Source organism: Tachysurus fulvidraco, chromosome 26 (genome assembly GCF_022655615.1).
Source record: "Tachysurus fulvidraco isolate hzauxx_2018 chromosome 26, HZAU_PFXX_2.0, whole genome shotgun sequence".
Taxonomy (NCBI): Eukaryota; Metazoa; Chordata; class Actinopteri; order Siluriformes; family Bagridae; genus Tachysurus; species Tachysurus fulvidraco.
The window spans coordinates 3,676,673-3,687,809 of record NC_062543.1 but is presented as its reverse complement, the minus strand read 5'-3'; the positions used below and the strand labels follow the sequence as shown (position 1 = coordinate 3,687,809).

The window sequence follows — 11,137 nt, the reverse complement described above, 5'->3', positions numbered from 1 at the left end:
ATTCTGAGCAAGTTTTTGGTCGATAGATCTGTGTTGACTATTACAATTTTACATAGAATGTAAACAAAATACTCAAATGAAAAGCCAAAATAAGAGAAAACTAATTACACAACGTGATTTAATTGAATAAGACAAACTGGACACTGAACATAGTAAAGTGTTTTCATTTAAGCCTAAAACCGAACAACCAATGAGCTGCGACTGCTGTCTGAAACCAACCAATCGGATACGAGCTACCAGAGGACCGGAAGTAATGTTTTCAGGAAACAGTTGTTGCGATTTACATCCAGCAGGACACACAGACATGGATCAAGAAGTAATCAGCGAATTTAAAGAAAACATCTTGTCCCTAGAGCTTGCACTGATGGACTAAGACTCGTTGATTGACAGTCCATTAAGGTATGCAGTAGTTATTTTTGAAATAAGACATCATGTATATATCAGATGGCTGACTTTCATGTGTGAAGCCAAGTCATCCTGTGCAATCTTATGGCATCTAGGTCGTGTTTTTTTTAACCTAGTGTTAAAAAAAGCTTTTGTATTTCTGAAACATGAAGGACAAATAAGATCCTAAGACATGAATGCATCGGATTGCAGACATATTTATAGACTACAGACTTGCTAGAACTCACATGAAGGCCAAACGTGCATTGTTTATCAAGAGCACTGCATGTCCTTTTGTTTTGTTTTGTTTTGTTTTGTTTTGTTTTGCACTGAATAACTCAAATACATACAAAGGTATGACATCTAATATAAGAGGAATGTATGTGCTGTTAGAAATAGCTTTAGTCAGTTATTGATCAATGCATTCATTCTTTCATTCATTCATTCATTCATTCATTCATTTACAGTAACACTTTATCATGGTTAGTTTGAGGGTGTTTTCATGGGGAAAACTACATAAGGGGAAGCCAGACTACTGCATTGCACACACACTAACACCTAAGGGCAATTTGACATAGTCCACCCACTTGGATTGTTTTTGGGGAATTCAGAGAAACAGGCAAAGCTGGAAGAAACCCACACCGACATGAGGAAACTCTAAACAGACAATAATCTGAGCTCAGAGGTGACAATCAATCGATCGATCGATCAGAAATAGCTTCTGATAAAAGAATAAACATGGATATAAACAGATTTCATATTAAATGATTCAGGTTTATACACTCGCTCGTCCTGTATCGGATTCATTACATGAGAATCAGAATCTGAGTCAGGTTTATTCCCCAAGTGTGTTGACACAAACAAAGGAATTTGGTTCCAGCTGTTTGTGACTCTCTTAAAAGTACAGACATAAATAACACTATACTATACAAGATAATACAGACTATACAAGAAAATGCAGATGTGATACAATAGATATTATGGGTATTAAATATGAATACGGAATATATGACCGTTCAGTTATGTACATAAAGTGTGAGTAAGTACATGGTTGTGCAAATAAGAATATTGTGCAATATTATGCTTGTTGTACAATATGCAGCAGTGTGATATATACTGATGATGTGATGACTGACAGTTCTGATAATGCAGTACTTATGCTGTGAAGCTATGAATATAATTATGGTGAGTTGTTGATCAGGGTGATTGTCTGCGGAAAGAAACTGTTCCTGTGTCTGTAAGAGGTTGTGTCAGGGTGTGAAGGGTCAGTAGTGATTTTTCCTGCCCGGTTTTTGGTTTTTGTGTTGTACAAGTCCTGGGGAGTGGACAGGGGGGCACCCTGCGTTGCAGTCTGTTTCTGTCCTGTTTTGTTGCTGCACCAAACCAGATGGTGATGGATGTATGTGCACAGGACATATTCAATGACTGCAGTGTAGAACTGCATCGACAGCTTCTGTGGCAGACCAAACGTCCTTAATTGATGTAGAAAGTACATCCTCTGCTGGGCTTTTTTGATAATGGAGTTTATGTTGCACTCCCATTTCAGGTTTTGGGAAATTGTAGTGCCCAGAAACTTGAAGGACTCCACAGATGACACAGAGCTGTTGGATATTGTGAGGGGGAGTAGTTTTGAGGAGTCTTTCCTAAAGTCCACTATCATCTCCACAGTCTTGAGGGTGTTTAGCTCTAGACTGTTCTGACTGCACCACAGCACCAGCCGCTTCACCTCCTGCTGGTATGCAGACTCATCGCCATCTTGTATGAGACCGATGAGCATAGTATCATCTGCAAATTTCAGGAGTTTAACAGTTTGGTCACTTGAAGTGCAGTCATAAGTGTAGAGGGAGAATAGAAGTGGGGAGAGGACACACCCCTGAGGAGCACCAGTGCTGATTGTCCGAATGCTGGAGGTGACACCTCCCAGTCTCACCTGTTGTTTCCTACCTGTCAGGAAGCTGGTGATCCACTGACAGATGGAAGGCCTTAGGAGTTTGGCGTGGAGAATTTACATTACATGAAGTATATCACAGTTTAGAATGCGGAATATCAGTGGTCTTAAAAATGGTACAGTGTTGCCGCTGGCATTTGCATCATTTGACAAGTAAGCCGTGTAGAGAAAAAACTTGCTTACTGTGAGGATGTCGGCATCGGATCATTATCGAGTACTAAAATGGGGAAGAAAAGTGGGAATGGGGCAGATTGGTGAAGGTGGCCTAGTTTGTTATTTTTGAGTAAGACCTCAACTGCTCACATGTATCCTGTCTCAGACATACGTTGCTTTGTACACATAAGATGTGTAATATATTTTCCCCACCCTAGAGTTTCTGGTCCATCAGTCCTTGAAGATGTTATCGAACCCTCTGGCCGATACTAACGAAACACGGCAGGTTGCTTCAACTGGTCCCTGCCCCCAGTCTGCACTCTATCAAGACCTGTTGGTGATGGCCTACAGAGGAACTGCAAAAGCAGAGACTGGGAAGGAAGATGAAATGATGTATTCAGTTCAGGAACCTCAGACATCAAGTCTTGTTTTCCTGGATGCTGCTAAACAGCCGAAACAGACTTCTTCAGAACTGAATGGTGATTTGGGCAACAATGCTCATTTCAAAGCTGGAACAGATGAAGGTAAAGGATGTATTTCTTTTTAGCAAGTATTAGAAAGACTGTAAAATATTGTTGTTTTCTTATGGCATAAGCAGCTCAGATTTCGGCATATCTTTATACATGTCTATATGTATCTTTACAATCATTTTCTATTCATTTTTAAAGAGAGGCAAAGGGCTGATCAAAATAATTCACACATCTAGAATCTTCATATGTGAATAAAATGTACTCGTTCATTGTATATTGGTATGTATTGTAAGTTTGGTACAGTCTATCACGTTTGCAGTCTTTACGATGGAGCCTTTCGGTTTCTATGTATTTTCTTTTCTGATTAATTTCAAAAGAAAGTTAAAATCGGTTGGCAGGTGAGGGAACAGTTTAACGGGTTGATGCATTGTGTTAAACGTGATATAGGCTGTACGTGGTTACAAAGAAGAATGTATCATTTGTTAATAAATAAAAAAAATGTTAGGATCGACTCATTAATGGAATTTAAGAAGAATAATAGAGGATCAGTTGTGCTGGAATGGAATAGCATTGTTGTATATTTACTTATAGCAGCACACTCTGTTGTGTTTTATTCCCTGTTTGATATTTAGCCTAGGAGTTTAAAATAACCACGTAGTTCATTTTAGATTGTACTAGCATTGCTGTTACTATGGTTACCGCAGTGGAGTGGCCTGCAGTCTCCTGGTGTGTGAAAGCCCTTTAAAGATCATGATGGACAAACAGCAGAGGTTATAATTTCGATGCAATTCAACCGTCGTTCATTTCTCGTTTATTCCGTTAGCGGACATGTTCAGAACCACAGAATGGAAACCGTCGCAGACCTTAACGGCTTCGCCTCCCGGATGTCCAAAAGGAGAGCAACTGGGTCCGCTGGAGCGCTTTCTCTTTGCTCATCAAAATGAGATGAAGCGCTTGCTGACAGGCACGCTCGGAGTCCTGAGCCAGCGGCTCGAGGCAGTCGAGCAAAGGATCGAGCAGCTGCATGTTCAGGGCAATGCACATGGAAAAAGCTTAGCCCTCCTTCACAGCGAAGTCAACCTCCTGGGAAGAAACCTCACCGCTGGGTGTCCGAGCACGTCGACCGCTCCGAGGATCCCACCATCCAGCACTCGTGGTATAAATATTTTGTCAAAAAGTGACTTTGGATGGGTGAAATGATCACGAGATAAATTATTGATGGGCGTTTTAAGCACTTTTGCTATTCTAATATTTGAATCTTTAATTTGTTAAATATCAAGAGAATACTTTCAATTCTTACGATTAAAGTAAAGGTTTAAATTTTTATTATTAGGTGAAACCGTTCAACTACAATGCAAAGCTGGTCGTATACTTCAAACAAAATAAAAGTCATTTTAAGTCAAAATAAAAATACATAATTTGAAGATCAATTTCAGTTTCGAAACCGAACTAATCGCCCACCCATAATTTAACTGTGATGTGCATGCAAACAAAACTCTTAATGCATCATTGGTTCTAAGACCTCCTCTTGTCTGTGATTGGTTTTAATATCACATAGAATAGACCAATAGTCTGATTTTACCTATTGGTTGCTACTGTGTTTTTTTTTTGTTTTGTTTTTTTGTGGAACAGCAAACCCTGACTCTGATCAAGTTCCGGGAAAAAAACGCCCAGTACTCCAAGGGTTTGCCCTGTGCCATGTTTAAGGCTTTAAGAGTCCAACAAAGATGTTTGTAATATATACAAATGACAAGTAGACTAAACACCACTAAGTTAGTGTCTGTAATATAGCAAATAGACAAAATAAACATCAAAAAGGGTGAGCCTTGAGCAGTCTCGCCTTTTTTATTTTTTTATTTTAATAAACCACTAATCAAATGAAAGCTCGTTTAAGAAAGCTGAATAGATAGATACCAGATATTAAAATGTTAATGTCTATCCCTTTATGAAATTTTTCATTTTTGGAGAAATGTTTCACCTGGTTGATGTTTTGTCACATACTCTATCAATGTACGATAAAACAGTTCCGCTTAAGAAGAAACTCTGTAAATACTGAAATATCTTGATGACACTTGACGTATTTTATCGTTGCGTTCTTGCAGAAAGTCTCTCAATCGAGGAAAAGGAAGACGGTGACATATACAAGATATCCTCTCAGGGATCAGTTAGTCATGGAAGTAGGGATGCTGTATGCCATCCGCGGATCGATTCAGGGACGGCGATCGATTCCTCTGCACATAACTCTGATTGTAATCATAACGTCGAGCTCCTGGTCCACACGGGACTTAACGGAAGCTTATCTGCACAGGTGAATACGGCTTTCGGAGCTGGAGACTGTTTACGGGTTTCGGCTTTTGAAGACTTGAGCATGGAACAGGATACGCTGCTCGGGAAAACGGACGAACGAGATGACCCAAACGAGCCACTTTGTTATCTAAAGCCTCAGTCTATTATGAGCTTGGATGCAAGCATTCAGTGTTTACATGAATCAGCACAACTTAAGGTGCCTTCTTTCAGTAGTGAAGTTCTTAAAAGTTCAGGGGACGGAAAATCGTGCAAGGATCCTAGTCCAGATTCAAGTTCCGGTGTTAAAAACTGTAAGCCGGAAGGAACGTCTATCCTGTTGAGACATCCCTCACCAGACTTGATGACAACTAGGTCTCACTTCGTCAGCCAGTCTAGTATTGCTGACCAATCTGAAACTTGTCCTGCTCCCTTCATCATGACTCTGTCCTCAAAGGGTTCTAGTACAATAACCAAAAAGGAAGAGTGGCCGTTTTCTGAAGTTGTTTCTTTTCCTACCTTGTTCAAAATCCCATCCCTGTCGGAGATCATGCCTGGTTTAAGCAAAGCTTTACCTTTAGGAGTTGTTTCTAATCCTGACTATGATGATCGGACAAATCAGAGTGGAATGGGAAAAGGGAAACTCTCAAAGGTTATAGGTTCCCAGTTCTCCTCAAAGAATGGAACATTGACCTGTTTAAGGATAAAATCTTACCCATATCCCAATCGCACTTTAGTCACCCCAGGGGTGTTTGGAACTTTGGAGTCTTACAAGGCTTGTCTTTCAGATATGGGATTTCTTTTGCCCTGGACTGGCTCAGAAGTGTCAGGTCTGAAGAATGGGCCAACAAAACTGCTACATAGAGGAACCCAGTCTAACGTCAGTATGACAAATCTTCTATATCACCTGGATGACCTTGCCTGCCGCTTGAGTCCTAATAGACCCTCCAACAAGAATGTCTTACCTCTGAGGAGTTACCACATAATCGCGTCTAAACTTAAACACCACCATTCCGTCTCTAAATGGCCTTCACTTAGGACCAGTCACGTGGTCTTCCTACCCCTTCCAAAGTTAAAAATGGATACCTGGGGGCCTGTCGTGAGACACGACAACAGTGTTCACGCATTTCATTCAAAGCAACGTGTCCACCCGACCCTCCCTTCCTCACCACTCCTTCATCTGCTAAGTACGTCACAGACATTTCAGACTCCCACATATCTCCCTATGCCTGTTTTGAGAAAAGGGAGATTCCCTAGAGCAAGCCTGAGTACAGTGTTAGCCATATCCTCTCCAGCGTCATTCAGATTGGGGTTACCACACATCCGCCCCCATTTTTCCATCACATCCTCCTCCTCGTCTTTGCTCAATACTGTGAAGCATCAGATTATAGCTCAGACCAAATGTTCTCCTGTTCAGCCCCTGGCTGATTACTCCAGCCCACCAGGTCTGGACAATGATCACAGGTGAGTAATCAAGTTAATATTGGTCATTTTTCTTCTTCAGATGTATCGCAGCAAACGCGCTACTTGTTCGGTATTCCAAAAACCAATAACTGGAAAAAATAACCCAATTACATTTCCTTATGCTGTCTTGTGATGTGTGCTGTTAAACAAAATCAACCAGATTTCTTGTAAATTCTCTACGATTCAAGCGCTAAATCAGTCACTCAGTATGTCCTGAAAGTACCGTATAGATGCTGTGATTCATCTGAAACTTATGCCTGCTTCATACATTGAGATTGTTTTGTGTTTTTGTTGAGAAATATGACTCTTGATTCTTTTATTCTTTTACACTAATCCTTAGCTATGCTCAACAAATCGCTCAAGATTCTCCTCCCGGAAAGAAAACCACTTCACCGCGGTGGGTCTCGTGCAAATATATATATGCTCCCTTTTAAGCTTTTCTAATCATGAATTTATTTTAAGGTTAATCAAGAAAACTGATTGTGTTCTGGGTTATTTTGCTCCCGAAGCACAGTGAATATAGAATAGAGCTTTTCTTCTTTGATTCATTTCACTTTAACCATTAAATATTTAAATTAAATGCAGTCGGCTCAAAGAAAAACATGTAATAGAAATACTCGATTGCTCTAAATCAGTGGTTCCCAAACTGGGGTACGTGTACCCCCGGGTGTGCGCCACGTGACGGAGGGGGTACGCGAACAATATGCTAAAATGTACTGTTAATTATACCGCACTTAATATTCAACCAGACATGTATTTCTCAGACTAAATATAAAGACATGAACCCTTTAGTGTACTCGCAGCAAAGTAGCCAGGTAGTGCCATAAAAGGTCAAATTCATGACATCCAAACAAATTACCCTATCTGCAGTCAACAAAAATCTGTGTCCACTCAAGTGCACGTCTTTACGTATCGCATGTAATTCCAACGCACACAGTTAGGACCAAAGCACAATTTAACAAGCGGGTAAAAATGGATAAGTGGCTGCAAAGATTTAGGCCTACAGTCACAGAAAGAAAAGCAGCTTGGATGATCCACAGTCCTTTGACTGCACCCCGGGTCCCTCCATTTCAGCTGAAGGTGTTTCTCCAACCCCTGCTACGGTTAACACCGATACAGACAGCGATTCATCGGAGGTTTCATCATACATCTCTGTAAAAAGTTTGGGAACCACTGCTCTAAATTATCAGTTGCAGTTGTTGGGGCTTTCACCTCAAATGACTAATCTGTGTTGAGCTGGAGATGAAGAGCCAGATCATTTCAATTTTTTTTTAAAATCTGTATAGGAAACCTAGCATGTCTTCTTCCCCACGTCACTCCATAAAGACCTCCCCAAGTCCAGAGGTGAGCTCGGATATTACTCCACCATATAGCCTTAACGTTGAGGTTCTGCAGTTGGAGGTGTCCCCCGCTGAAAATCTGTCCACTTTGTCCATAACTGGTCCAAATCTTAAGACTCTAGGAGCCTCTGCAGAGGACAAGCAGGTATCTCCATCCCTTTTAACTACAGGATTTGAGTCAACATAAGTGTTACCATGTTGGTTTCTAATAACTGTGGTTTCCAATAGGTGGAGCTTCATGAATCCAGCACCTCGTTGCAACCAGCTCAAAGGTCTAAACGGGTTTCTCAGATTCGCATCCGCAAGGCGGTGCCCAAGCCAGACAAAAACCTCACCCCAATGGGGCTCCCTAAACCAAAGCGGTGAGCCAGTGTCTGACTCTGATCCGTAGGACACAGTAACGTGTTTCTATTGAAATATTTCGGGTTTGTGTTTAGTGATTGAGAAGCTCATGGGTTAGCTGGTGTGATGTTTACATAGGAACATATTAATTAACTTTTATTAATTACGACAATGAGACTTTGGGACTAAATTCAGAAACCCTTCTGTGTTCTGGATCTTCAAATTTATGCATAAATAAGAAGAATATCTAATGTAAATGGTGAACAGTCGGCTTTAAATCTTTTACTTCGCAATGAATTGCTGCATTTTTCTATACAGATTATTTATTTGAATTACATAGACCAATTTAATATTTTTAGTCCCTTCATTTCATGTAAAAGGCAAATGGCATTAAGGAAATAAATCCATCTATAATGTTATCTGTCTGTACATCACTCTGGCTTTCTGTCTCTGTCTCTGTCTCTCCCTCCCCCAACCTGTATATTTAGTTGTCTATCTATCTGTCTGTCTGTCTGTCTGTCTGTATGCATCCACCCACCCAAACATCCATCCATCTTTCTATCTGTCTGTGTTTGCAACATCCATCCATCTTTCTATCTATCTGTCTGTCTGTTTATCCATCCATAAATCCATCTTTGGTCTGTCTGTCTGTCTGTCTGTATCTATCTATCTATCGATCTATCCATCTTTCTATCTATCTGTCTGTCTGTCTGTTTATCCATCCATAAATCCATCTTTGGTCTGTCTGTCTGTATCTGTCTGTCTGTCTGTCTGTCTGTCTGTCTGAGACGTTGAAAGCTGTCTTATTAAAAAAGTTCATTAATCTCTGACCTCCTCCTGGTAGCTGAGAAGGTTTTCGTGTCAAACCATGAGGATGGATTTTTTTCTTTGAGTCCCTGTTATAATTTATTGTATCTCATCTGAAAACTGTTCTCAATCAGATTAAAGAAGAAGGAGTTTAGTCTGGAGGAGATTTACACTAACAAGAATTACAAATCTCCAACTCCAAACAGGTCTGGACTCAGTGCTGCTTTCTTTCTTGTTGTTTATCCAGTTTTATTGCATATTGCTTTACACAGTTGGAATTTAATGACTCACATATTTTCCATTCTCCCAGAAGCTTGGAGACAATCTTCGAGGAGCCAAAAGAGAAGAACGGTACGCTGGTTTGCATCGGCCATCAAAAACGAAAGAGAGTTTTAGATTTCCCGGATTTTACCTTACCACGTAAACGCAAAGCCAAGGCCAACCTAAGTTCTCTGCGATTAAAGGGATCCCGTAGAGCCAAAAAGAAAGATGCAGACCTGAATGTCATGCTACTCCAGAGACTCAGTGAACTGGAGGACTACTTCATTCGCCAAGGACTGGAGGACTAGTCAAGCTTCATAAACACACAACTTCTTCACTTATCCTGCTTAGCTTAAATCCTTAAGGGTTCATTGGAGCATCTCTCTTGGGCAATCCTTTTAGGTCTTATAGAAAACCTTACACCAGAAGTTTTCTCATTTAGAGAGACTTTGAGTAGAATTAGAAACAGTTTAGGAAGTTATGAAAGCTTAAAATCCGGAGAGCCCTTGAGGAACCAGTTAGCAGACCTACAGTGTCTAGTGGAAAAAGAAAAGGAAAAAAAAAACACTAATAGCAAAATCAACAGCAAATCTCAGCTTCGGTAATTGTTCTGCTGCCTTCTGATTTTTGTGTTCTATGACAAAGTAAAATAAGTTTTCTGTGAATTACTGTAAAACCGTTTTATTTGCTCAATGCCAGACCTCATCTGTGGTGTGAAATAAATTGTAAGCTGCTAAGATTCAAATAAATCTACTACACATATATCATTACACAGTGTTTGTTTTTTACATGTAGTTTTGTCTTATTCACCTGTACACCAAAAATATTTACTTATTGGGAAATAACAGTTCACTGTTATTTCCCAGATAGATAGATAGATAGATAGATAGATAGATAGATAGATAGATATAGGTGTTGGGCTACCAATTGAAAGGTTGTGAGTTCGATTCCTACATCCACCAAGGTGCCCCTGTTTGGCCCCTGAGCAAGACCCTTAACCCTCAGTTGTATAAAAATGAGACAGAAATTTAAGTCGCTCTGGATAAGGGCATCTGCTAAATGCTGTAAATGCTGACTAATGCCATTTGAAGCAAATATATATGACTCCATGTAAACATGCACGGTGGCTTAGTGGTTAGCACGTTCGCCTCACACCTCCAGGGTTGGGGGTTCGATTCCCGCCTCCGCCTTGTGTGTGTGGAGTTTGCATGTTCTCCTCGTGCCTCGGGGGTTTCCTCCGGGTACTCCGGTTTCCTCGCCCGGTCCAAAGACATGCATGGTAGTTTGATTGGCATCTCTGGAAAATTGTGTGTGTGAGTGAATGAGAGTGTGTGTGCCCTGTGATGGGTTGGCACTCCGTCCAGGGTGTATTCTGCCTCGATGCCCGATGACGCTTGAGATAGGCACAGGCTCCCCGTGACCCAAGAAGTTCGGATAAGCGGTAGAAAATGAATGAATTAACTTCGAATCTAATTATTGAACGATGTTTTCGTTGCACTTCTTGTCCTCATCGACTAATAATGAAGCCCATTAGCAGTTAGATCAGATGTCTATACCTGATTTTCAACTCTAGATGGTGTTACGTAAGGAAATGGCTATACTCCCGTACAGCAGGTGACGCTAGTTCTGTTGTGACTCGATGTTACTGTCGTTTATTATGTGCGCCGATGCACGTTAAGCGATTT

At 40.7% G+C, this 11,137-nt stretch overlaps 1 protein-coding gene across 2 annotated transcripts; it reads left to right on the top strand.

The window, feature by feature from the left end:
- Positions 1 to 241: 241 nt before the first annotated feature.
- wu:fi75a02 lies at positions 242 to 10,222 on the top strand. Of its 2 annotated transcripts, none has more exons than XM_027144658.2 (9): positions 242 to 399; positions 2,704 to 3,009; positions 3,779 to 4,111; positions 5,058 to 6,702; positions 7,043 to 7,099; positions 7,989 to 8,187; positions 8,271 to 8,404; positions 9,326 to 9,397; positions 9,505 to 10,222. In XM_027144658.2, the coding sequence occupies exons 2-9, from the start codon at positions 2,730 to 2,732 to the stop codon at positions 9,758 to 9,760; spliced, it is 2,976 nt and encodes a 991-aa protein (XP_027000459.2). In that variant the 5' UTR covers positions 242 to 399; positions 2,704 to 2,729; the 3' UTR covers positions 9,761 to 10,222. The 2 variants fall into 2 exon arrangements, with proteins under 2 accessions (XP_027000459.2, XP_027000449.2); XM_027144648.2 differs by having other exon boundaries at positions 9,502 to 10,222.
- Positions 10,223 to 11,137: the final 915 nt, after the last annotated feature.

Excerpts from the sequence above, each read along its gene's own strand:
- wu:fi75a02 (XM_027144648.2), top strand. The coding sequence starts at position 2,730 with ATGTTATCGAACCCTCTGGCCGATACTAACGAAACACGGCAGGTTGCT. Across the intron at positions 6,703-7,042 it reads GGTCTGGACAATGATCACAG|CTATGCTCAACAAATCGCTC; the intron begins GTGAGTAATCAA and ends ACTAATCCTTAG. Across the intron at positions 7,100-7,988 it reads AAGAAAACCACTTCACCGCG|GAAACCTAGCATGTCTTCTT; the intron begins GTGGGTCTCGTG and ends AAATCTGTATAG.